Here is a 27,620-nt window from a genome sequence, read left to right as displayed (position 1 = left end):
TGAGGATGCAGTGAATCCATTTTGGTGCAGTGAATCCGACACAACAACAACCCTTTTCATAAAAAAAACCGTCGTCTTTACTTAATAATAGACGACCCTTTTTATAAAAAAACCGTCATCTTTACATATAATAGACAACAGTTCTTTCAAAACAACCATGTCTTTACCAAAAAAAGGACACTTGATTTTTAAAAGACGACGCTTGTCATACCTGTTGTCGTTATTTTTTGGTCAGATTTTAACTCTAAAGAAAAGCTTTTTAATAAGACGACGCTTTTTTATTTGTGTGCGTCGTTATAAAAAAATTCTCAACAGTATCTCCATTTTTTAGTTGTTTAAGTCACTTATCCACGACGGTTTTTTGTTACCGTCGTCTTTTTAAAAACAACGACGGTTTTTTGTTCTACCGTCATCTTTTTCTGGTCGTCTTTTGCCCTTTTTGTAGTAGTGACTCCAATTAGGAACGAACTGCCTTTGAACTTGAATTGTCCAATTTCTTACACATATTGATTTCGGATTGAGCCCAAAACGTGGGCAAAATCATAATAAGGTGGGAGGAGTCATTTGGTTAAGTTTGAGTGAAATCCAATCTCTAGAACTACCCAAAACACCAACCACTCCAATTAGGAACGAACTGCCTCTGAACTTGAATTGTCCAATTTCTTACACCTATTGATTTCGGATCGAGCCCAAAACTTGGGCAACATCATAATATGGTGGGAGGAGTCATTTGGTTAGTTTTGAGTGAAATCCGATCTCTAGAACTACCCAAAACACCAACCACTCAAATTAGGAACGAACTGCCCTTGAACTTGAATTGTCCAATTTCTTACACCTATTGATTTCGGATCGAGCCCAAAACTAGGGCAACATCATAATATGGGGGGAGAAGTCATTTGGTTAGTTTTCAGTGAAATCCGATCTCTGGAACTATGAAATACACCAACCACTCCGATTAGGAACGAACTACCTTTGAACATAAATTGTCCAGTTTCTTGCACCTATTGATTTCGGATCGAGCCCAAAACTTGGGCAACATCATAATATGGTGGGAGAAGTCATTTGGTTAAGTTTGAGTGAAATCCAATCTATAGAACTACCAAAAACCCCAACCACTCCAATTTGGAACGAACTGCCTTTGAACTAAAATTTTTCAACTTCTTACACGTATTGATTTCGGATCGAGCCCAAAACTTGGGAAACATCATTATATGGTGGGAGGAGTCATTTGGTTAATTTCGAGTGAAATCCGATCTCTAGAACTACCCAATACACCAACCACCGCAATTAGGAACGAACTGCCTTCCAACTTGAATTGTCCAATTTCTTACACCTATTGATTTCGGATTGTGCACAAAACTTGGGCAACATATAATATGTTGGGAGGAGTCATTTGGTTAAATTTGAGTGAAATCCGATCTCTAGAACTACCCAAAACACCAACCACTCCAATTGGGAACGAACTACCTTTGAACTTGAATTGTCCAATTTCTTACACCTATTGATTTCGGATAGAGCCCAAAACTTGGGCAACAACATAATATGGTGGGAGGAGTCATTTGGTTAAGTTTGAGTGAAATCCGATCTCGAGAACTACCCAAAACACCAACCACTCCAATTAGGAACGAACTGCCTTTGAACTTGAATTGTCCAATTTCTAACACCTATTGATTTTGGATCGAGCCCAAAACTTGGGCAACATCATAATATGGTGGGAGGAGTCATTTTGTAAGTTTTGAGTGAAATCCGATCTCTAGAACTATGGAATACACCAACCACTCCGATTAGGAACGAACTTCCTTTGCACCTAAATTGTCCAATTTCTTACACCTATTGATTTCGGATCGAGCCCAAAACTTGGGCAACGTCATAATATGGTGGGAGGAGTCATTTTGTTAGTTTTGAGTGAAATCCGATCTCTAGAACTATGGAATACAACAACCACCCCGATTAGGAACGAACTGCCTTTGAACATAAATTGTCGAATTTGTTAAACCTATGGATTTCGGATCGAGCCCAAAACTTGGGCAACATCATAATATGGTCGGAGGAGTCATTTGGTTAAGTTTGAGTGAAATCCAATCTCCAGAACTACCCAAAACACCAACCACTCCAATTAGGAACGAACTGCCTTCGAACTTGAATTGTCCAATTTCTTACACCTATTGATTTCGGATCGAGCCCAAAACTTGGGCAACATCATAATATGGTGGGAGGAGTCATTTGGTTAAGTTTGAGTGAAATCCGATCTCGAGAACTACCCAAAACACCAACCACTCCAATTAGGAACGAACTGCCTTTGAACTTGAATTGTCCAATTTCTAACACCTATTGATTTTGGATCGAGCCCAAAACTTGGGCAACATCATAATATGGTGGGAGGAGTCATTTTGTTAGTTTTGAGTGAAATCCGATCTCTAGAACTATGGAATACACCAACCACTCCGATTAGGAACGAACTTCCTTTGCACCTAAATTGTCCAATTTCTTAAACCTATTGATTTCGGATCGAGCCCAAAACTTGGGCAACGTCATAATATGGTGGGAAGAGTCATTTGGTTAAGTTTGAGTGAAATCCGATGTCTAGAACTACCCAATACACCAACCACCCCAATTAGGAATGAACTGCCTTTGAACTTGAATTGTCCAATTTCTTACAACTATTGATTTCGGATCGAGCCCAGAACTTGGGCAACACCATAATATGGTGGGAGGAGTCATTTGCTTAAGTTTGAGTGAAATCCAATCTCTAGAACTATCCAAAACACCAGCCACTCCAATTAGGAACGAACTGTCTCTGAACTTGAATTGTCCAATTTCTTACACCTATTGATTTCGGATCGAGCCCAAAACTTGGGCAACAACATAATATGGTACGAGGCGTCATTTGGTTAAGTTGGCGTGAAATCCAATCTCTGGAACTACCCAAACCACCAGCCATTCCAATTAGGAATGAACTGCCTACGAACTTGAATTGTCCAATTTCTTACACCTATTGATTTTGGATCGAGCCCAAAACTTGGGCAACATTTTAATATGGCGGCAGGTGTCATTTGGTTAGTTTTGAGTTAAATCTGATCTCTAGAACTATGGAACACAACAACCACCCCGATTAGGAACGAACTGCCTTTGAACATAAATTGTCGAATTTGTTAAACCTATGGATTTCGGATCGAGCCCAAAACTTGGGCAACATCATAATATGGTCGGAGGAGTCATTTGGTTAAGTTTGAGTGAAATCCAATCTCCAGAACTACCCAAAACACCAACCACTACAATTAGGAACGAATTGCCTTCGAACTTGAATTGTCCAATTTCTTACACCTATTGATTTCGGATCGAGCCCAAAACTTGGGCAACATCCTAATATGGTGGGAGGAGTCATTTGGTTAAGTTTGAGTGAAATCCGATCTCGAGAACTACCCAAAACACCAACCACTCCAATTAGGAACGAACTGCCTTTGAACTTGAATTGTCCAATTTCTAACACCTATTGATTTTGGATCGAGCCCAAAACTTGGGCAACATCATAATATGGTGGAAGGAGTCATTTTGTTAGTTTTGAGTGAAATCCGATCTCTAGAACTATGGAATACACCAACCACTCCGATTAGGAACGAACTTCCTTTGAACATAAATTGTCCAATTTCTTACACCTATTGATTTCGGATCGAGCCCAAAACTTGGGCAACGTCATAATATGGTGGGAAGAGTCATTTGGTTAAGTTTGAGTGAAATCCGATGTCTAGAACTACCCAATACACCAACCACCCCAATTAGGAATGAACTGCCTTTGAACTTGAATTGTCCAATTTCTTACAACTATTGATTTCGGATTGAGCCCAGAACTTGGGCAACATCATAATATGGTGGGAGGAGTCATTTGGTTAAGTTTGAGTGAAATCCAATCTCTAGAACTACCCAAAACACCAGCCACTCCAATTAGGAACGAACTGTCTCTGAACTTGAATTGTCCAATTTCTTACCCCTATTTATTTCGGATCGAGCCCAAAACTTGGGCAACAACATAATATGGTGGGAGGAGTCATTTGGTTAAGTTTGAGTGAAATCCAATCTCTAGAACTACCCAAAACACCAACCACTCCAATTAGGAACGAATTGCCTTTGAACTTGAACTGTCCAATTTCTTACACCTATTGATTTCGGATCGAGCCCAAAACTTGGGCAACATCATAATATGGTGGGAGGAGTCATTTGGTTGATTTCATGACATTTAAGAAGTGATATTAAGGCCCTCTTTGGATCGTTTGTGCCTTTCAAGCTAACCTTATGCATGCTTAAGCATGATTTTCAATTGTTAACCATTTTGAGCCTACATGTAAACATTTTCTTTCATTTTACCAATTATATTTCCTCGCCTTAGCCCGAAAAACAAGAATTTACCTTTCTAAGGAACTCATGAGCTCTAATTCGGATGTGTTTTTCATGCTAAGTTTGGGAAGGGATATTACATAAAAAAAAAAAAAAAATTCACTCAATTGGTGAAAGAAAAGAAAAGAAAAGGGAAAAATTGTGATTAAGTGGTGGTTGAATGAAATTTCATTTTTGGGTTTCATTTTTGGGCCTTCTAAATAAATTGGTGTTTGTTCAATTCAAGGAAAGGAGTATGAATAATTGTAAATGGAGGTATAAGGAGTTTTGATCGTGTAAAAGAAAAAATCTAATCGTGATGATTCGAAGTCTTGTAAACAATTGTTTTATGCTCTTATATTTTGAGTTTCTTGGACTTTGTTTTATCCATACCCTTCATTTCTTACTCACCTTACACCCTTGGCCCCATTACAACCTATGCTAAAGACCTAAATTGATCTTAAATGTCATGTGGTTGAATTGCATTTATTTTTCTACTTTTAAGTGTTTTGCATCCTTCTTGAGATCATATTAATGCAAGTTCTTCATCTTTCTATTGCGAGTTAAGTCCCTTATGGTTTAACTCTAATCTCATGTTTATAACTGAGTGTTGCATTGTAGCCCTCTTCCGAGTGATTCATTTGTGAGAGGACAATTTTGGTGAGATTTGAAGTTGAATTTGTGCTTTGTATGATTTTTGAAATTGTGTGAAAACTAAGATTGGGGAATTTGTTGCATTTGGCTATCACACTACCACACTTTGAGCATATTATGTTTTGAACTTTGCCGCTTTGTGAATAATGTCCAAAATTGAGCTTTTATTGTTAAAAATTTTTTAGTCATGTGCATGAGTCATTTCTCTTCAGAAAATGTTCGGAAAGATTGTTTTGAGTTCTTTTTATTTTTTTAATTGTTTTTCTTTTTGTTTTATTTTTTTGTTTTTGTTAATGTATTTATGTTTGTTTTTGTTTTTGGTTTTGCTTAAGGACTAACAAATCTATTAAGTTTTCTAACCATTTTGTTTTGTAGAGTTAGTAAAACGTTTGTGGGTATCGTATCTGTTAAACCCTCAGGAGACACAACTCCTCCTACTAGGGATGCCTAGAGGTTTAAAGGCTTGTTGCATACGCTCAATGCAATCGAGTTACCTACGAAAGTGGTCTAGTTAACTTCTTGTTTTGTTTTTAACTTTGTTTTGTGTTGTTTTGCTCGAGGACTAGCAAAATCTAGGTTTGGGGGTATTTGATCGGTTCATAATTGTATATCATTTTGTACCCTTCTAGCTTATGATTTGGTTATGTTTTTGAGTTAAACTTGTGCTTTTAATCCTTTTTGTGTTTATCTTTCAGCTTTAGGTAACAATGATGGCTTTGGATAGGAAATGATGGCTTTGGATGGGAAATGATGCAATCCATGCATGTTAAAGCCTGATTTGGATAAAGGGAAGAAGTGCTTAAAGACAAACTCATTTTGGCTACAGCCCCCTGCCAGTCCAGTTTCGTAGGTCATATTGAAAGCTTTGTTTCAGTAACCTACATAGCTCGGATGAGGCAATATTCTTCATGAAAGTTGTTCCAATGGGTGTATACTATAACATATCCAAAATTCAGCCCCATTAGATAAATATGGAGTCTGTTACCTAGCAAACACAGAGCCATGCTCAGGATGGATTTTATCAACGCGCAAAATGAGTTAGCAATTTGTTTTGGCCTTAACTTCCTCCTCCAACCTTGGATTGGCCCAAATGATATATGGCTGGAAAGAAGACATTCTGAACTTCAAGTTTGAGTGCTTAAAGTCTTAATTTGCTTAAGTGAAGCCCAATTTGTAAGCCCTTGAAGTTGCTGGTCATGCTGACCTCAGGATGAGCTATTGTTTATGGTTGGAAGCTTGGTCATGGTGAGCTAGGCATGAGCTATTGAGCTGGTTGGAAACTTGGTCATGGTGACATGAAGATGAGCTAGGGCTGCTGGTGGGATTTATTGGTGAAGTGCATCAACCAATTCAAATTTTCTAATACAAGTGCATCAACCATTTCAGATTTTATAAAACAAGTGTTGTATGCATTAGCCATATTGAATTCAGATTTTTCACTTCCTTAGGCCTATAAATAGGGAGGTTCTCTAAGCTTGTAAACACACCTCAAGGGAGGGAGCTCTCAAACACTTCTCTAGAGCTCCCTTCCCTTCTCTCCCTCAAATTCTCTTAGTTTCTCTTTCTAGTTTTCAATTGTTATAATGAGATCTTTGTGCTGAAATTCTCCTTAAGTTTTTCCAAGTTCTACTTAATTTTCATTGTTATGTAAATTCTTTTCTTTAGTTTCAAGTTTGATTAGTTTCCAAGTTTCAATTATGGTTTTTGTTCTTATTCATTATGCTTATAAGTTAATATGCTAGTTTGAATGATTGATCACCATTTAGGCTTGCATGTTAGCTGTCTTGGTTTGAATTAAGAGTATACACCATGCTTTAATTCGAATTGAACTATGAATAGGAAGAGTATGTATGGACATTCGACAACAAGGATTAGATACATACTTGGTTGTTTAAAATGTTCTTCTATGCTTAATGGGTTCCTAATACTTAATTTTAGGTTAGACAACAAATGATCAAATTAGGAAATTAGGAACACAAGGTTATGACCACACACCATGGCTTAATCATACTTTAGCTAGAATCAATCCATTAATCTAAATTGAACTTGGGAACTTATCTGCTTGAGTTAGTTATTTCTTTCTTCCTTGTTTTATTTATTTCCTTTCTTTTTCATTTCTGTTTTGTGTAGGGAAACTAAATTGGATCATTCAATCACCAATCCTGTGGAATCGACCTCGCACTTACATACGCTAAACTACCAACGGTTCGTGCACTTGCGAGTATCACAAGTTGAGGATGCAGCTTAATCCATTTTGGTGCAGCTGAAATCTACGCAACAGGGAGCCCTAGAGAAGTGTTTGAGAGCTCCTCCCCTTGGGGGTGTGTTTTGAAGCTTGAAGACTTCTCTATTTATAGGGCTAAGAGGGAGGAACATCATGATGAATTCCAACACCACCATTCCTCTTTTAATACAACCTATAACTCTCACTTCATCTTGTCTATGTTAGTGTGGTTGGAATCAATTCCATCCCATACTTCTTTTGCTGCTCTTGAAGCTTTCTTCACATGGATTTTCAAAGGTGTTCAATTGTGGCTGCCTTTTGCTGCCAACCCATGTGGTTTTCTTTTGGTTGCTGAAAAGAAATGATTCTTCTGAACCAGACTTGGTGTAGGAAGGCCTGAGGTTTCAATATGTATCCAATGGGGCTCAAATTTGGATATGTCATAATAGACACCCATTGGAACAACTTTTATCAAGAATGTATTCCCATATGAGTAGTACAAGTGTACGTTTTGGGCCCTGCAAGTTGACTGCCGAAAATAGACTGGAATTGACAATGCATTGCAGTCAGCTTGTGGGCTTGTTTTGGGTTTGATCTTCCCTCCTACAAAATCTGGAAAAATCTGGATCTTCAAACCCTTTGAATTATATTTCCAAGCATATGCAGCCCTACTCAAGAAAAAATCGGAAAGACCTTCAAATGTCATTTTTGGCCCAGTAACGCAGATGCTGCCGAATTTGACCTTAAGCTGCCAAAACTTGCATAACTTCCTCTAGAAGACTCGGAATCATGAACCGTAAAATTCTCCAGAAACTATACTTCCGTATCTTTCCAATGATATATGGCTCATCATCTGGTTCTTCTTGAGCAAGTACAGTCCAATTCGTGAAGTTGACTGATCTGCAGACACCATTTTGAGCTAACTTGTCTCCAAAATGCATTTAATGAGTCTCAAGCTTATTACACTGAAACAAACACAAAATTTATTAAAAGCACAAGTTTAACTCAAAAACATAATCAAATCATAAGTTAGTAGGGTACAAAATAATATATAAATATGCACTGATCAGAACTGCTTATTAACTGGATTTTGGTGTGGACGAGATATTAATTAAATATCTTATTATATGTTTAAAATTAATATATATACTCAGTGGCTTGAAAATGATGAATCATGGACACTATTTCTTAACAGAATGAGGTACATATTTTAAGTGTAGTTGAGAGCTGATTTTGGGAAAATTTATGATAAGTTTCGGAATATGGTTTTCAAATCCACCACGGGAGTACCCCCCCAGTTGCCTTTGAAACAATTTGTCTTTTATGACAATGCCCCACGAGTTTCACATCGAAATAAGCGAATAGGTGAGACCCATGTCTACCATGCAAACAATTAGCGGAAATTTTGATGTTAAACCAAATTGCAAAAACCAAATTGCAAAAACTTTAAAAGCTTAGAGTATGTAATCGTTAAAATTGATAGTGTGGGGGCAACACTCCTTAAGGCCCCATTTAGTTTAGGGGAAAGGAGGCTTGGGGATGGGAAATCAATTGCGTTCCTATGTTTGGTAAGTCCAAGCATGGAAAATGGTTGCCTAAGGGCTTCCCCGATGGGGTCTCTAAAAAGGACTCCACCACCATAGGAGCCTTATATATAGTGCCCAATGCAAAAAAGGCAACAGCAATGGGATGCATTTGGGTCTCTAAATCCTAAAGCCCACCAGAGTTTGCCCTAAATATAAAGACCATGCTAGAGCATTAGAGCCCGAATAGGCCCTATTTGTTGCCAAAATCAAAAGTCAGCTCCATCATTACACTTTTGGGCTTGTTTTCTTTGTTTTTTATTTTTATTTTTTAAGAAACCAAGGCTTTGGTAAAATCATTTTTTTACAAAGGCCTTGGTTTCCTAACATTACCAAACATGAAAAATGAATCTTGCATTTCCCAATTTATGTGAACCAAATGGGGCCTACGGGTAAGAGTTCAGGATACTAAATCGAAATTAACCCCAAGAAATTTTTTGTTGTCAAATTAACATGAGCCCAAAAATGCTTTCAAGTATGCGTGGGCTTGGCCCCAGAACAACCACCATTGAAAAAAGGCCTTGGTCCAATAAGCTCTTGTAGGCCCAAATTGGTGAGGGTCAAAATGGTCATTTCAGATTGAGGACTAACAAGGTTTCCTTTTTTTTTTCTTCGTTGAAAAGTAGGGTTTCCTTGTCTTGTGCAGCAAGTAGGGTTTCATTGCTGGTGCCTCCTCAGTACCAAATCCTAATCGAACTACAAGCAAGAAAACAAATTCAAACACATAAATAAATAAATAATTAATTAATTAACAAATATATGTCATTGATTGTTAAAAACGGCGAAATAAAAAACAATAGCAGCAACAACAGGAGCAAGCTGCAGCAAAAGTAGCAGCAAGAGTAGAGAGAAGCCATTGACGATCCCAAATTCAATTAATTTCTTCTTCGAGTTGGAAGTAAATGCAATAGAGCTTCTTATACAACTCAGCGAATCATCATGCTGCAATGACAACACTGAAGAAGAAAGCAAAAACAGTGCAGTTAGGGGTGGGAACGGTCCGGTTTGAACCGGTTTTTGCCTCAAATTAGAACTGTATTTGGTACTATTCATCCGATTTGGTTCGGCTCGATTTTAACAAAAAAAATTCAAAAACTGTCCAGTTTGGGTTGAACTTATTCTAGTTTAGTTCTGGTCCAATTCGGTTTTGAACCGAATTATTAAAATTATTTTTTTCAAATTATTTTTTAATACAAATTTCAGTTGAAATTTTAATTTTTTGACTTGAAAATTAATAAATTATTTAATTTCATATAAAATAAATATTAAAGTTAGAAAAGAGAGATGTTTTGAAATTGAACTTGGATAAATATTAGTTATGAGATTAAAAATATAGCATTGAATATAAATAAATATTGAAATTATATATTTTTTAATTTGACAGGGTCGGTTCGTCCCGGTCTGATTTTTGAAGACATAGAACCGAATCCAAAATCGGTCCAAACCTATCCAGTTCGGTTTTTGACCGGTTTTTGACTTTTTTGTCAACTCGATTTTTTCCCCTTTTTTTCGGTGCGATTTGGCTCGGATTTCCGGTTTGCCGGTTTAAATGCCCACCCCTAAGTGCAGCTCCTCCTCCTTATCATGATGATCATGTGTCGTCGTCATTCTCCAAATACGAAACATTAAGGCCTATATGTTATCCTACTTGGATTCAATTTTATAAACTTAAAAACATATTTAGAGTTCAAAACCACAACATCCCGTTTGGTTATTTAATTGTGAAATTACAATTTTGCCCTTGGGGTAGGGTCATTTTAGTCACTTTTAAATCCGGTACGATTTTGGAGAAATAATTTACACCTTTGCGTAGAGCGCATTGATACGAGTTCATAGACACGTATTGGGCTGAAATCGGAGTTGTAACGAAAACGTTATTATCAACGGAAGTGTAGTGGCACAACCGTAAATATTTCAAAGTCCAGTTTTTAAAAAACCAGATTTGTCAACACCAGTCCAAGACAGGCGACAACCACCACGTCCGGCCACCATTGGCCATGAGATTGGTGTAGGAATTTCAAAACATTTTTCCAAAGTTTATTTGAATATTAAACATGCATTTAATCAAATTAATCGCAGCGGAAGTCTATGGTGGTTGTTTAAATTCAAAAACAAAACTTCTTCCAAGTATCTTAAGCCATGAACATTGATATGTTTTTCATAAATGAAAATTCAAGAGAAATGATAAGATCTAATTACCCTTGAAGCAATTATATGAACCAATTTGTGTTTGGTCTTCTCTTAATGATTTCCTCTTTGTTGATCTCCTCTTTGATCTTTGATCTTTGCTCCTTGATCTTTCTCCTCCATGTGAGCCACAAAAGTATATGGCCTCTAAGTCTCCACACCAATGGAACCTTGAGATGAGAATAAGTATCTTGAGAATACTTGGATGCTAGTGCAAGATTCTCAAGATTGGTTTCAATCTAAACCACTTTGAAAGATGAAAGTGTTTCACTCTTGAAAACTCTCATTTTTCTCTCTTTGATCTTCCAAACCCATTTGGTTGATGTTGGATTGTGTTTTTGTGTCAATGAGCTTATGGAAACAATTCCCATACACATTCACTTAAGCATTTTCGGCCAAACCCCATTGGGCTTCCAAAATTGGGCCTTATGACACTTAAACCATAATATTTAGGTGTCTTAAGCCCTTGGGCTTGATACCCAACCATTTGGGCTTTCCGTTAACTATTACTTAGCCCAAATACGTTTTTACACGTAGTAAATCATCCACATCAAATCAATCAAATTGATTTCCTCATTCTCATTTGTATTACTCAAAGTTAACCATTTAAGGTGTGCGATCCATTAGGTTCTAATTAGCAAGGCAGTGGGAAAATATTAGAACTCTTTCTAACCAACTGGAATTAAAACCCCTTTTTAATTCTTCCTTTATTTGGATCGATCACAATCAATCCTAGGACTTCCACAAGCCAAGAGTGACATCTAGCAATATATCAAGGCTACCCAAGCTAACCAGAATAGATGAAGAACCTATTCAGTTGGAATTGCAATGCAATACGGTCCTTCTCTTATACAATGTTTCAAATCATATTATTAGGGTACGGATTGATTATGTCAAACCCCTAATATGATTTATAACCTCATGTGATTCAAAAGAACGTGATTAAGAACAACTTTCTAAATCAAGTTCAAAATACTTTGGCCAAAGATTTACTGAATCACATCTTGAAACATTCTCCTTCTTTATCGAAAGTAGAGATTCCTTATTGTACATTCACATGCCCCTATGATGAATTAAGAGATCCCAAAAACACTTAAGACAAATCTTTTACGGCTTGCCTTTAAGAGCTATCAAAGATCAATAACGCATCACAAGACAACCATGATGCCTCAGGTCTAAGGACTAATTTGCATTATTGCAACTATGAGTTCTCGTTTGACATATAGATAAATACTCCATACGAGAACTACGGTTGATCGCGTTCAGTGTACTCATTCACTAATGAGCACCCACATACTTGTATTAGTGTCAACTACACAAATGGTTTGAGACTAACCATCCTCCCAATTGAGCATACATAATATGTGCTAATCTTGACGGTTTATCAATGTCCATTTGATAACCTATGATTAGGAACATTTTGGGATACTACAGTTAGAGATTAAAGGTCTCATGAATCTAATCTTCTTTAGATTACTTTATCTCTTATTTAGCATACCTTAGACATTTGTTTCTTTACACGATGTAAAAGATAACAAAATAAATTTGCCCTTTATATATCATATATGAAATGTATTCTAAGGAGATCACATCAAATGTATTGGCTCTTAGAGCACATTTCTAACAATTGGTACTAAAACGACCACCGCGACTTCCTCTTCCCGACCCACCCCACCTTCGATGAAACCCGCAGCCACCGTTGCCAAAAATCCTAAAATAAAGGCTGGATTTTACGTAAACTTTCCAACCTTCGTTCCTGTTGGCGCTAAAACTAGATGGGTAGTAAGTAGGCCAACTTAAAGATGAGGTGGATGCTGAAGGTGAGGACCCTCAGTATGTAAGAGCATTCGGTAAGTAAATGGACATGCATATATAAGACAAATGTACGTGGTTCACCCGAATGATGGGCTACGTCCACGGAGAAGTATGTTCTCATTATGATAATGTGTGTATACATTGCACATAAGGTTAGACCCAAGGGGAAGAGGAAGAATGCCGAAGGCTGAAGGTTGAAGGCAGATGCTGAAGGCTGATGGCCGATGATCCGTGGGCTTGTAAATGGGCTCATGGGTAAACCCATGGGGCCCTAGTAGCCTGCCCTCTCCTCTCTCCACTCCACTCTCCCTTTCTTGAAGGGGAGAGGTCTCCTTTTATAAAGAAGGGAGAGTCACCTCCTCTTGTGTTTTGTCGATGTGAGACTCCCTTCCCTTTGGCTTGGGAGTGTTTGGGAGTGCTTGGCCAGATATTGTACAAACAGTTCCGACAATTCCAGCCACCTTTTTTGTCAATCCAGGTATGCTTTCTCATCCTTTCAACGTGTTCTACCTGATGGTTGGGTCGATTAGGATTGATTTTGAAGTTGTGAAACCCGTTTTATAACTCAAAGTTTCAGCTGGTTTTCGACTTGAGTTTCCGGCAAGTTTCGGTCACTTTTTGGCCATGGCCTAAGAACAAAAGTTGCTCCACTAGTTGTCCTGATCATGCAGGTATATGTATTGTTGGGTGTTTCGAGGATTTTCCAGTCGTTGAAATTTTCTCAAGACACCCACGCGCTGCTGTCGTGTGTGGCGGTGCGTGGGTCATGTTTGGGTGGCCCATTTGGTCCTAAAATGTTCCCCATGTCATCTTGAACACGACGGTGTGCTCAGATTTGATTTTGGTTATTGTTTGACGGTTGATCGGATTTATGCATATTAGGCGTTATCCGGGTTCGATATGTTCAGACCGTTGGATCGACTCCATTTCCAAATATGTTGATCTAGGTACCTCTAGGATCGTGTACGAATTCATGGATCGAGAATCGGAGTCCCGGATGCTCAAATTCAATGACTCAAAGTTTGCATAAACGATAACCATTCGATCGTGCGATCGCGAACTATCCGACCGCTCGACCGCTTCCTTTGTTCCATCCGCATCACAATTAGCAGATTTGTTCACAAAGCCCTTGGAAGTAATGCTTTTCACAATCTTGTACGCAAGTTGGACATTTTTGATATCCATGCTCCAACTTGAGGGGGAGTGTTAGAAATTAGGAAGTTTCTTTATTTCCTTTTCTGTAATTGATTGTAATTGATTTAGAAGTAGTCTCCAAGTAAACCTAGGATTCCTTGTAGGGTTTGTAAATCTTTCTATAAATACTTAGCCTTCTTGCTCTATCAATACATAGAGAAACATTCTTCTCAACACAGTCTCCAATTTGACAATAACGATTTTTGAATCCAAGACCAGTTTATTTTTAGGCCAACCCAACCTACTATGATCGGGTTGGACGGTTCGATTTGGTTAACTCCAAATTGTGCCCACCCCTACATGTTGAGTCAGAAGGCAAAAACAATTGTAGGATATAATACTTGGCTCACTCTCTTGGAAGTACTCATTCCAAACTTACTTGAAAATCATATTTGAGTGAATTATCTCAATTAGTGCATTTTGTTGAATTTTACGTACTTAACATAAATGGTAATGCACACATCACAATTCCTCCTCAAAAAGTTACAAATTCATTCATGGTAGAATACCATACAAGTTAGCTCTTTCAATCCAATATTACAAGTATGTGATATTTACACTTGAGAAATATTTTGGTTGAGAAATTGACCTTTTCTCTAACACCTTCCCCACTTTTAACCAACTTTTTTCAAGATTTAGAAATATAGTTACTTGACGCAGGCTTGCTCGAACCTTCTCGAGGGCTTTCGATTGCTCGAAGCCCTAAAAAAAAGGTGTGAAGTCCCCTCAAGTTGTTAAAAATCTAAAAAAATCTAACTCTTTTAACATTAATTCGGGTACTTTCCAAAATTTCCCCATTATGTTGTGTATCTCCCAAAAAACAGAAACATTTTGTTGTCCCTCAGCCGCTGGTAAGAATAGGGGTGGGCATTTTTACCGAAAACCAGACCGCTTTAGGTGGTTTGGTTCGGTTTTTATACTTAAAAATCACAGAACCAGCAAAAAAACTGGCCGAACCGGCGCTGAACCGGATTGGACCGGTTTTTTCCCCCTTAAAATCGCTGAAAATCGGACCGGACCGCCTATTTTTATTTATATTTATTTTATTTAAAAAATACACTTGTCAGCATATTATTCGTCGATTCTAAGCCATTCCATACTTCTTGCTACACCGGATCCGGAGAGAAACCCTAAACATTTTCAAGGGTTTCGAAATTTTTTTCAATCCGCCTCTTTCTTTCCTGTTTCTTCTTCGTTCTTCCTCTCTCAGTCTCTAGCTCTCTCAGTCTCTAGCCTCTGAGCCTCTCACTCTCTCAGACTCTCTCCAGATTTCACACAAATCACGATCTCAACCACTATCACTCTCTCTCTCTCTCTCTCTCTCTCTCTCTCTCTCTCTCTCTCTCACCCGCTCTCTCTAAGTCACTCAGTCTCTCTCTCAACCGCTCTCGCTCGCCTCTGCCTCTCACAGTCTCTCGTCTCTGCCTCTGTTCGTTCTTCCTCTCAGTCACTTTCTCAGTCACCCGCTCTCTCTCAGTCACTCATTCTCTCTCTCACTGGCTCTCTCTTAGTCGCTCTCACTGTCGTCTCCCTCAGCCGGTTTTGCTCTCTCTGTCTCTCGCTCAGCCACTATCGCTCTCTTTCACCCGCTCTCTCTTAGTCATCAAAGGTCTCCCTCTCTCGATTTTTGTTGGTTTGAGGTAATAATATTTTGAAACCCTAATTCAAAATTTAGGGATTTTTGTTGATTTATGTTAATTCTATTTATATATTCTGACTTTGTATATATATTTTTTCTGGACAGAATTGATTTGAAGGCAAATTTTTTCCAGATTGGCTTGCTGGCTGTGTTTATTTCTGGTATGGAATTGTTGCTGTTTTATTTTACTATTTTGCTGTATTTTTGTTATTTTTGGAAAGAATTGCATCATTCAATAATGTGATTTGGCAGATATTGAGTAATAATTTAATTTGTATGATTGGTTGTTGTTTTGGTTGCTATATTTATTTTTGGTTGCTGTTTGAATAAGAGCTGCATTACGATTGAAAATTGTTGTTGGTTTATACTTGTATTTGTTGCTGTTTTGTACTTTTATTTTTGTTGCCGTGTCAGTTGCTATATGTATTTTGGTTGCTGCTTTATTTGCAATATTTGTATTTTGGTTGCTGCTGTATTTTGGCTTATTGTTTTTGGTTATTGAAGCATTAAATATTTTCATTTTCGTAGGGTATTATTAATTTCATGGAAGGAGAATCTGAAATCCCTGTTTCAACTATTAATATGTTTACTAACTGTTTTTTCTTATGTTTACTATTAAATTCATATGTTTACTAACTGTTTTTTCTTTCTTTGTGCAGAGGTGCAAATCTGATTTGAATATGAAACAACTCATGGAATTGTATATGTATGTGTAATAGAAATTTATTTGTTTTTATTTGGATTTACTTTTGAACTTTGCAAATATGCAAATTGTGATTGAGATTACTCTCACAATTTGCTATGGACTGTAATAATAATTTCTGTATTTGGAGATGTGTGGTGGATGATGATTTGCTATGGTTTTAAGGTTTTTTTTAAGTATTTGAGTGATGAAAACTTTAGATATGCAGAGTTGGAGAAACTGGAAAAACTATACAGGAACTGTCAAAACTTGAATTGTTGAAATCTAACCAAAAAAACAGAATGGGCATGGAAAACTTTTTTTTAAAAAACCTTTAATTGTGGCTTCTGTTGGGCCTCGGCAAATACCCGAACCGAACCAACCCGGCCCGCCCAATTCGATTTTCGACTTAACTCAAAAATGGGCCTAAAAAAGAGGTCCACGGTTTAGCACTTGGGCCTGCCGACAAGGCCCGATTCAGCGTGCGATTTGGGCCCATAACCGACCCAACCCGACCCGTGTGCAGCCCTAAGTAAGAATTGACCTAACATAACCCCAAAAACATTTTCTTATCCCTTAACCGACGGACTTGGCCTTGAGACGAACCGCCACCTTTGATTGATTGAACAAGGCATTTTATTGGTCCGATAAGTGTTATGGACCGAAATAGCCCAGGGCCAAAATGGTCATTTCGCATTTTTCCTTGTGCAACTAGGAAATCCTAATTCAAACGCTACAAATAAACGCCGACTTACTCTGCCTATGCGTGTGTGTGTGTCTATATAAAGCAAACGGCACCTGCAATTTCTTCTCATCGCTCATCATCGATCCTTGATTATCAACTAATTTATTATTATTAAGAACCTAAATTATAAAAACACAAATTAATATTAAAAATGGGCGCAGCAGCAGCAAGCAGAGAGAAGCCATTGATGATCCCAAATTCAAATAATATCTTCTCAGAGTTGGAAGTAAACGCAATAGAGCTTCTCGTACAACTCAGCGGATCGTCGTGCTGCAATGGCGGCAGCACTGAAGAAGAAAGCGATGTCAAAAGCAGAGCAGCTCCTCCTACATTATTCGCTGAAGACGAAGACGAAGACGAAGTGAGTTTCGGACCGAGGAAGAAAAGGTTCCGGTCAATTTCGGAACTGTACAAGTTGATAGAGCCTCTCAATTTTGTTATTGTTAGACTAATTAATTATTATTGTAATTAACCTCAGCTGTTAAGTTAATGATATGTGATTAGTATTCGTATCATAAAGGGAACTTTCTTTCTTGGGAAGCAATTAAACCTTTTTAAAGCTCCGGGCGGTTGTGTGAATGGGTTTGAAGTGCAATGCAACGTGGCATCCTGAGTTATATGTTATCCAGTTAAAACATGCCACGTGGCAGGCTCGTAATTATCAAACCGTGTTGGAAAGAAATGTAAATCTCCCCAAGCAAGCAGGCAGGCAGGCGTGTTTAATTGGATCAAAAGGCAATATAATAGCGTAAACGATGAACCAATCCGTTCTACAATCACGCTGTGAATTCTGCCAATTACTGCAATTTTGTTAAAGTTCACATGACAATGGTAATGCACACATCGCACTTTCCTCCTCAAAGAGTTGCAACTTCTTTTACGGCATAACACCATGCAAGCTAGCCATTCGGTACCAATCCCAGGTATTCGAGTAATCGGTGAACACAGTCTCCGTCGTGCAAAATAAAAGATAACATGTCTAAAAAGTAGTAAATTTGAGGGCAGGTGTGAAAGCATACTCTACATGAAATCTTTACTTGCTAAAACAGGTTTCCTCCCCTCTAGACTACAAAAGACTTTAACTTGTAAGAGATGCATGCAATCAGGGTTTGGCTACACAAAGATAACATGATGATGTTCTCAACTTGTTTGTGCAACTTACTTTTTCGGAACCTAAGAGCATCTCCACCCATAAGGGCTAAGTCTAAGGCAAGGGCAAGCAAGGGCTGCCACTATTCACGTGAATAGTGTCAGCCTTTGCATTTGTGGTTCCACCCACAAGGGCTAAGTCTAGGGCAAGTCTAAGGCAAATACTATTCATTGTACTTTATTTCCTTTTTTTTTATACTTTAAACCATTAATTTTGATAATCTTTTGTAATTAAATTTTCGGAAAAGATTTTTGGTTGTCATGTGTCCATTATTTTTCAAACAAGATTTTCGGATGAGAATCTCGGTTGCCACGTGTCTTATTCCAGATAAAATTTTCGGATATTCATTAAAAAAATATTATAATCTCAGATTTCAGATAAGATTTTCATCCTCTAAAATTGTGCCACGTGTCCCATGTCAGATAAGATTTTCAGATATGTTTAAAAAATTATAATCTCAGATTTCAGATAAGATTTTCACCCTCTAAATATGTGCCACGTGTCATCTCTATCTTCTGAATCCCTCTATAAAACTACACCATCAACTCATACCTCTCACACCATCTCTTATCTATTCCTTCATTTCTCAAATTTTACAAAACACTTTCTACTCTCAATGTCAAACTTGAGGAGGGTGTTGGAGAGGCAACAGAAAGAAAGGGAAGAAATCCGGCGTAGACGTGCTGATGAAGATCGAGACGCCGATGAAGAAGAGGAACAAATGCTTGCAGCAGCAGTGTGTATGCTTAATCAATCAAGGCAACATCGTCGTCGTGCCCCGAATATGGACAGACGTAGGGAGTCTCGGGGTAAGAATCTCTTGGAGGATTACTTTATCCCAAATTCCTTATATCCTGCTTCTAAGTTTCGAGAGAGATATAGAATGCAGCCACATTTGTTCCAAAAAATCATGCATGATATTTGTAATTACGACACATATTTCATTCAAAAGCATGATGCTGTTGGAGTTTTGGGTCTTATCCCGGAGCAAAAACTTACAGCTGCTTTGCGGATGCTTGCGTATGGGGCATCTGCAGAGCAGGTGGATGAGATTGCAAGGATGGGAAATTCTACTATCCTAGAGTGCTTGGTGAGATTTTGTGATGCTGTGGAAAATTTGTACACGAGGGAGTACCTTCGCAAACCCACGCCGAGGGACCTGCAAAGGCTTCTAAAAAAAGGCGAGGATCGAGGTTTCCCAGGAATGATTGGAAGCATCGATTGCATGCACTGGCAGTGGAAGAATTGTCCTACTGCTTGGCAAGGAGAGTACGGGAATCGGAAGGGGCAAAAAAGTATAATTTTGGAGGCCGTAGCTTCATTCGACACTTGGGTTTGGCATGCCTTCTTCGGGGTTGCCGGATCTCAGAATGACCTCAATGTCCTTGGTCAATCACCGGTGTTCGACGAGGTATTGCGAGGTCATTCCCCCCAGGTCACGTACCAAATCAACAATACCGTATACTCTGGTGCGTATTACCTTGCTGACGGAATTTATCCTAGGTGGACGACATTCGTGAAAACAATTTCGAATCCCCAATCCGAGAAGGAAAGAAGCTTTGCTTCCTTTCAAGAAGGTTACAGGAAAGACGTGGAGAGGTGTTTCGGTATCTTGCAAGCTCGTTGGGCAATTATCAAGGGTGCTGCTCGGATGCTAGATGAGGAGGTGTTGCGGAGTATTATGATGACTTGCATCATCCTCCACAACATGATTGTGGAGGATGAGTATGACTACGATGCTCCAGAGGTGTTTGAACCCGATCCCATGAACACGGCGTTGACAAGAATATATGAAAGGCCGATGGGACCAAATGGACTACCAATGGAGCCCGAACCGTTACTTCGAGATGGTCAATTCAACAACCCCATGATTGATCGTTATCAAGAAATGCAATCTTCATATGTTCACGAGAGACGTCAAGTTGACTTGATCGAGCACTTGTGGGAGAGGAAAGGCAATCACAATGGATGAAGTCAAGATTAGTGCTTTGTTTGGAATTATGCTTTGTTTTTAATTATGCTTTATTTTGTGTGTGGTGTTTTTTGGAATTATGCTTGTTTTTATTATTATGCTCTTATGTATGGTTTGTTTTATGTGTTGTTTGCAATAAATGAAGGTGTGTTTTTAATTAATCTTTGTGTTGATGCTCAAAGGTTTGTAATAAATAGTCATATTATTTAATGCTTTGTTTATTGAATAAAAAGGAAACAATACAACAAATTAAAGGATACTACAACAATACAACAAATTAAAGGATAATACAACAATACAACAAATTAAAGGATAATACAACAATACAACAATACAACATATGGCAAAGGTGTTTCAATACAACCTAATGGTTTTCATCATTTAACCAATCCGTATTGCTAGGTCCGTCGTCTTGGAAAAGTTTTCTTCTCATCACATCCCTTCGTCTTAGCTTCCAATAGGCCTTTGTTTCAGGAGACATATGGCTCGTATCCATGGCCATGATTTTCATCTCTTTATCATCCATGTCTTTTTCTTGTGCCTGCTGCTGTTGAATTGCAAATGCTTCCTCTCGTGCCATGTCCAATGCATCTCTTTTCAAGTCTCTCTCAATTCTTAACGAGGTGTTCTTAGCTATTTGCTCTAATAATTGTACACATTCATTGTTCGAAGTGCCACCTCTCTTGGCCTTTGCCGCCTTTCTCCCAATAGGTCTTGGCGGACGTGGAAGTGGTGACTCCGTTTCCATTGGGGAGTCCAATGGTGAATCGGTTGATGGCGAATCGTGGAGCGGCGTCTCATTCAACACAACCGGCGGACCGGTGAGAATAATTTTGAATCTCGAACAATCCTTCACAACTTCCCAACATTGGAAATGCACAAAACTTTTTTTGCCTTGCCCCATGGCACCGAACCACATTTGTGCTTGTATGATCTATTAAAAATAAATAATTGGAAGTGCAAGAAAAAAAATTATTATGGAAGAAAATATAAACTATTTGGAAATGCAAGAATAAAATTGATTATGCAAGAAAATATAGACAAATTGGAAATGAAAAAAGAGAAAAGAAAGATTATGCAAGAAAAAGAAATAGAATATGCAAAAAGAAAAAAAAAATTATGCAAGAAAAGGAAATAGAATATGCAAAAAAAAAAAAGTTACTTGAAATTGATTAAAATAGCAAATATAAATATTTTACCTCATCGGATAGATTTTGACCGCTTCGAATGTTCTCCCTTGCTTTTGTCAAGGCATTTCTCCATTTCCCTAACTCTTTATTCAGAATTTTCCATCTACTAGACAAGGCCATTTCGGTCCGAATGGAACTCGATCTTTGACAAAATTCTCCATGAATTTTGCTCCACATATGATGGAACTTCATCTCATTACCCGTGATAGGGTCATGACTAACGTTCACCCAAGACTGACACAACGCAATATCTTCCTGAGTTGCCCACGAGCCTCCGGCTTCGACAGAAGATGCCATTTGTTTTTTTTTTTACAAATGGAAAGTAGTAGAAAAATGTGAGTTGAGAGTAAAAAATATTGGAAGGAGAAGAGTTTGTATGGAGAATTGGTGTGGAAAGTGAAAAATGTGAGTGGAGAGGAAAAAATATTGGAAGGATAAGAGTTTGTATTGAGAATTGGTGTGGGAAGTGAATAATATGAGTGGAGAGTAAAAAATATTGGATGGAGAAGAAATTGTATGAAGATTTGGTGTGAAAAGTAAATAAAATGGTTAGGTATTTATAGGGAAAAAATACAGAATTTTTTGGTATTTTAAAAAAAAAATTCAGAATTTTTTCGATATTTTTTGCAATTTTTTTGGGGAAAAAAACGAGGACCGTCGGATTTCTGGAAAAAAAAGATCGGAGTGTCCCGATTGCGACACGTGTCACATAGCCGTTGGAGTCTGACAGGGCTGACGTCAGCGTGCGGAAGTCAAATTTTTTTACCGTTGGCGCGTGTAACAGTAAAAAAAATTTGATTTTCCTTGCGCTGACGTCAGCGCTGACGTCACAAGACTCGGGCTGAAGCCCAGGCTAAACCTGCCCTTGGGCTTGCCAGGGCTGGTGGGACCCACGCCAAACCGGGCCAAGGGCTGCTGCGCTGGAGTGACTTGGGCTGTCTCAGGGGGCCTTTTGCCTGGCTTTGTTGTGCGCGCTGGAGATGCTCTAAGTGTTGCGTAAATACAAAATCTGAGATCCTGTTTACTCTTCTAAACATGATCTAAGTATGCAGCTGATTAAAAAGACAATTCACAGCTTCAGGTTCTTAAAAGCTCCTTCAATGCTCTAGATGGAATACATATTCTGTCAAGTTCTGCAATTTACTGGCATCCAGTTTCTGCTCTGTAACAATGGGCCGCTTCTTCACAGTAAGCATTTGAGAAGCAGGGTCCACAGCCCAACCTTGCTGTTGTACAACTGCATATGACAACCAAATCTCAAGAATTTGCAACATAAATGATAACAGGCCTAAATGCATAAGTATGCAATTAATGGAAAAAATAATAAAATATTATTTTCTTTTATATTAAGGAAATAAGTCATTGATGATAAGCAGTGTCGTCATCAAGTCCAGTCATCGAAGACTTGGTAACCTTTAAAGCAAAAAGAACTGTTTTATAAAGGGAATATAAGAAAAAGCAATGAAAAACTGTAGTTCATCAAGGTTCCTAAAGTTCTCCCAGATTTTACATCCAAATTCTCCGAAATGTAGGCAGGTACACCTTTCTTCTTATATTTTAATTGGACCAACAGTATGAACAGAACACCCAAATCCACCATAACATAGACATTTACTTGCCACTCTAATATGACAGCTAGGTAGGAACAAAATTATACCAAAGCCAACTCTGCCACTGCCTTTAATCTTTTTCCAATCATCCATTGACGCTTCTTAGTGACTTTTCAACTGGTTTATCATACTTGATATATAAATTCCTATCTTTGTAAATCTCAAAAATTACCCCTCCTAAAGCAGCGGAACCTTTTTACAGAGAATCTACTTATTCAGGACGAATATACTTCAAAAAGGCCATACCTCCAACTGTAACATGGTTAATTTCCCAATGATACATCTACTATATTTTCTCATAGATAAAAAAGATTTTGGCTTTTCAATTTTTTTGGCAATTCACTATCTTCTTAATGTGCAGCAACAAAATAGGGTATCTGGACAAAGCATTAAGATTTTTGTTCTTTATTTTTTCAGAAAAGAAACTTAACCCCCAGAGCAATTTGGAACATAGACAATAGTGAAAACAGAAGCTTACAAGTTGTGGCATCATCCTCGCTCATTCCAAGGAAGAGAGCTGTGTCTTGGATGCTTATTGTAGAATAGGCAGACTGCAGGAGCTGAAACATATTCTTTGTGTAAAGATCTGCAAGAAGTTCAGAAGACAATTAATGATGGAAAGAAGTGCATAAAACATAAGAATTAGTACTCTACAAGCTCCCTTAAACACCAGAAAAATAAGGAAACAGAGTTATTTGAGTGTTGATCCCCTAATCAACAATTATCACAAAACTATAGAGATGTTTATATTTTCAATTCAGCTAAAGATTCAAGTGTAGATTATGTTATGCAAGTCATCCGCATAGAACTTATAAGCATGACATGATATATTGAACTGGACAATTGTGTCCAGATTGGAAAGTACTTAAGACATATTTCTCCACTGAAACAAGAGTAAATATTGTCACTTCCCACTCCTAGATCAATAAAGGAACTGTATAAAGACACAATGAAATAAACCTCATCCTGACTGTCAGATGGCTTGAACAGCTAAATCATCATCCCAAATAAAAAATTAATAAAAAATACTAAAGACAGCATGAAGGTCTTCCATCTTGGAAGATAGAACTTTATTAAGCATCAACAACGTTGTGCTTTGGAAAGAACCTTACAGAAGGAACTAGAACAGGCAACAATGATATCACCTAACTAATTCTAGTAACATTGAAGACATGAAAGGCTTGGCATATGACAATTCAATTAACGAAGTGCTAGATAATGGATAAAAGGAACTCTTAGTGAGTTGAAAAATATAGAGAGAAGTTTGTAAATAAACACCTCTCAGTAGGCAATCACTAATATACTCATACTTTTTATGTGCAATCAGGAGACCATCCCCTTAATTGCGCAAGTTTAGCAAAACAGAAGATAATCCAATCTTGGCCACACCAGCTGTCAATATGTATAAAAGTTGAAAGACAAGACAGACAACCAATGATATTTGAAGTCAGACTATGGGCTTGGGTGGTACAATTTACTAAACTATGATTCCTACCAAAGAACCACATGACAGGATACCAAAAAAGTAAGACTAAAGCAGTGAAGCCCTTACACAAACCAACAGAAACGCACAATTCAGTAGACTTTTCTATCTCCTGTTAGGTAGCACAATAAAACACTAATTATTGTCTTTTGAAATCTTTAATTTGACAACTTGTGTCTTAAGTCAGATTGCGATTGTTAATCACTTGTCTACAGTCTAGTAGAACTCAATTTGCTAACATCTTCGTCAATTTGAATAAAACTAGCAAAAATTTCGGTTATCAGTCTTTTGATGATTAAACATACATTGAGCTTGTTCTTCAGTATTTCCTTTTTAGAATCATTATATGCAACGACCAATACGTTCACAACAACTGAAGGGTGAAGTTCACTGAGAAATCAGCCCCGTTCAGTTGGTTTCGCGGTGAAACCGGGACGAATAGAGGGAAAAGAAAGCGGAAGAATAAAGGGGAATAGAGAGAGAGAGAGAGAGAGAGAGAGAGAGAGAGAGAGAGAGAGAGAGAGAGAGAAGTGGCAGCGGCAGAGACAGAGAAAGAGAAAGAGTAACAAAGAATACAGAGAGTGACAGAGAAAAGAGAGCAACAGAGAGGAGACAGACAGCAGGGACAAGATTGACTAAGAAAGGGAAATAAGTTACCACCTTGTTCTTGAATGATTTTTTATTGGGAGACTGGGAATAAATCATTAAAACTAAATGGCCATCCAATCAAAATCAAATACCTGTATTTGAGAGCATGCCAGCCAGATATGTTAAGTCCTTGTATAGGATTAAAGTATCTCACCAACCCCCCACAAAGCAGAGAGGCACAGTACCACTAAATTTCCAGTATTATAACTGGCACATAGACACGACAGTATTATGACTGGCATGGTCCTCAACTGTGTGCACCTAAAATTTCAAGATTTCCCTTCTAATCTAGCTTTAAAGTTTCCTACTACTTATCCTCAAGCTTTCTTCAACAGGGCACGCATTGTAAAAAGATTAAAGAAATAGTGACCCTCTTCTAATGGAGGTGAACCTAAAGCTCATAACTCATATATCAATTTACAGTATGATAGACTTTTAGGAGCTCTTGACCTTAATGAATAAATGTTGAGCCTTGCTCCTTCTCAACAAATCCTTGGACCGCCTACAAATACTTGGGCATGATAGGTATTGACGTATTTCAACTTTGTAAAGCTTGCAAAAACATGCTAGCTATAAATCAGCTTATTAAACCCACTTTAGTGGCCTAGCCCTACGCTTTTTTTCAGTACTTCCAAGATAAATGAAATAAATAAACAAATTTAGAACATTGTGAATTTCCTAGGCATAAAAGACTCATGTTTAATGTTAAGTAATGTTTACCAATGATCTATGGTGTACTTTCTATAACAATCAATTCTTCAGCATTCTTTGACTATTGAACAATATCACTCTTTTGACTGGGGTGGATATATTTTTCATAAATCTAAAAACCATATTATCATACATGTACAAAACATAGACAATACTGTTTTGTGATCTAGAAAAACTTGCCTGAAAAGGCTGCAACAAGACCTTGAGCTTCCTGACTCCAATCATATCCACGAATAGCTTCATACACACCCCCGTAGTCTCGCATCCACAACTTCTGGCCAATTTTCCAAGCAGCAATGACTTCTGGATTGCCCTCTTTGAGAGTGGCAGGCATTGATTTCCAAAGAAACCGCATACTATTACTGCATATTTACCACCCGACAGATCAAATTCTAAATAGATGTAGAACAAAAATAACGAAATCAGATTTGACACAGGATGCCCCAAATAGCAAAACAACATTAACAATATAATGCAAAATTGCAATACAACATGCAATCAAAACCCAGAATGGCAAAGCAATATTTTACTCTTCAAGCCATCATCAGGAAAAAAGATATAGCAGATTAAGCTAAAATAGAGGTATAGGGTTGGGGAGCAAGAAGAATTAAAAAAGAGTAAATCATAATATTTAAAATGAAACAAAAATAGAAAGGAAAAAAAACACACATATCACCAGCGTAAATGTGACCGAGAAGATGAATGGCGTAGGGCCAGTCGTCCTGAAAAGCAACGCCCTCGGCTGCGACCTGTACGATCAGAGACAGAGACAGAGACAGAGAGCAGCGAGTGAGAATATAAACAGAAAATTTTGAACTTTTTATTTATGGATTGAAACCCAAATCAAACCTGAAGCATGTGTTCTTCACAGGTATCGGCGACCTTTTCATACGATTTGGAGGTCAAGGCCTCTGATAGGAGAGAGAAATCCATGGCTGCTTTGTTTGCTCTCTGTATTTTGTTGCTGTGTAGCATAAAGTTCGAAATTCATGAATGATAAATTTATCACAATAAAGAAACAATTTCTAGCTCTGTTGCACCGATACGGCACTTTTTAGGGTATGCGCGTATCAGATACGGCTCCAATACAATACGGCATCGATACGCTACCTGATGTATCGCAGGCTTTTTCAAGATGTTGACTTTACGATACGGCTCCAATACTCTATCGATACGGTCACGATACTCTCGCGATACGGTCCAGATATGTCAAGTGATAAAAGTAAAAATATTTTGAAAATTTTGGGGTGATTTTAGCGGTAACCCAAAAAAGGAGGAGGAGGAGGAGGAGGAGGAGGAAGAATGAAGAACGAAGAAGAAAATAACTTACTTACAATACACACCGTTTTAGTTGCATGTTAGGTAGCCTATGTTAAAAAGGTGTTTTATAACTTTTTATGTCTGACGCATTCATTTGGGCCCAAGCCCAAGAACTGAAATAAGTCATATATGACCTAGAAAAACCTAAAGAACTACAAAAAAAAATCCAAAATTATAATTTTACATATGTAATATATGTTTACAATTTTTATATTTATATTATTTTTAATATATATTATTTTAATTGCTGTATTGGTGCTGTACCCATATCCTAGTTTTTGAAAATTTACCGTATCAACGTATCGTATCGTATCGTATCGCCTAACCCATATACGTATCGGTGCAACATAAATTTCTAGAACTTCAAACTCACCCACCAAAAAATGAAATTTAAATCTAAAATTGCATACCAAAAGGATCTGGAGAGTTAATTCAACTAATA

At 37.8% G+C, this 27,620-nt stretch overlaps 1 protein-coding gene and 1 long non-coding RNA gene across 3 annotated transcripts; one reads left to right on the top strand and one right to left on the bottom strand.

Moving 5' to 3' along the window:
• The first annotated feature begins 15,177 nt into the window (after window positions 1–15,177).
• On the top strand, window positions 15,178–16,564 carry LOC110774177 (uncharacterized). Its single transcript, XR_002529453.2, has 3 exons — window positions 15,178–15,668; window positions 15,773–15,828; window positions 16,327–16,564. It is a non-coding gene; the product is annotated as an uncharacterized LOC110774177 (long non-coding RNA).
• A 3,854-nt stretch (window positions 16,565–20,418) lies between these two features.
• On the bottom strand, window positions 20,419–27,130 carry LOC110747213 (COP9 signalosome complex subunit 8-like). 2 transcript variants are annotated; one of them, XM_088247163.1, is made up of 7 exons: window positions 26,969–27,130; window positions 26,708–26,822; window positions 26,528–26,607; window positions 26,039–26,220; window positions 23,495–23,602; window positions 21,416–22,643; window positions 20,419–21,150 (listed from the first exon to the last, which is right to left on the bottom strand). In XM_088247163.1, exons 2-6 carry the CDS (start codon window positions 26,789–26,791, stop codon window positions 22,504–22,506), a joined length of 594 nt encoding a protein of 197 aa, XP_088103289.1. In that variant the 5' UTR covers window positions 26,792–26,822; window positions 26,969–27,130; the 3' UTR covers window positions 20,419–21,150; window positions 21,416–22,503. The 2 variants fall into 2 exon arrangements, with proteins under 2 accessions (XP_088103289.1, XP_088103288.1); XM_088247162.1 differs by lacking the exon at window positions 26,969–27,130 and having other exon boundaries at window positions 26,708–26,917.
• Window positions 27,131–27,620: the final 490 nt, after the last annotated feature.

This window comes from Prunus avium, chromosome 1 (assembly GCF_965620075.1).
Source record: "Prunus avium chromosome 1, drPruAviu1.hap1.1, whole genome shotgun sequence".
Classification (NCBI taxonomy): Eukaryota; Viridiplantae; Streptophyta; class Magnoliopsida; order Rosales; family Rosaceae; genus Prunus; species Prunus avium.
The sequence above is the reverse complement of the archived record's forward strand: the minus strand, read 5'-3'. Positions and strand labels throughout refer to the sequence as shown.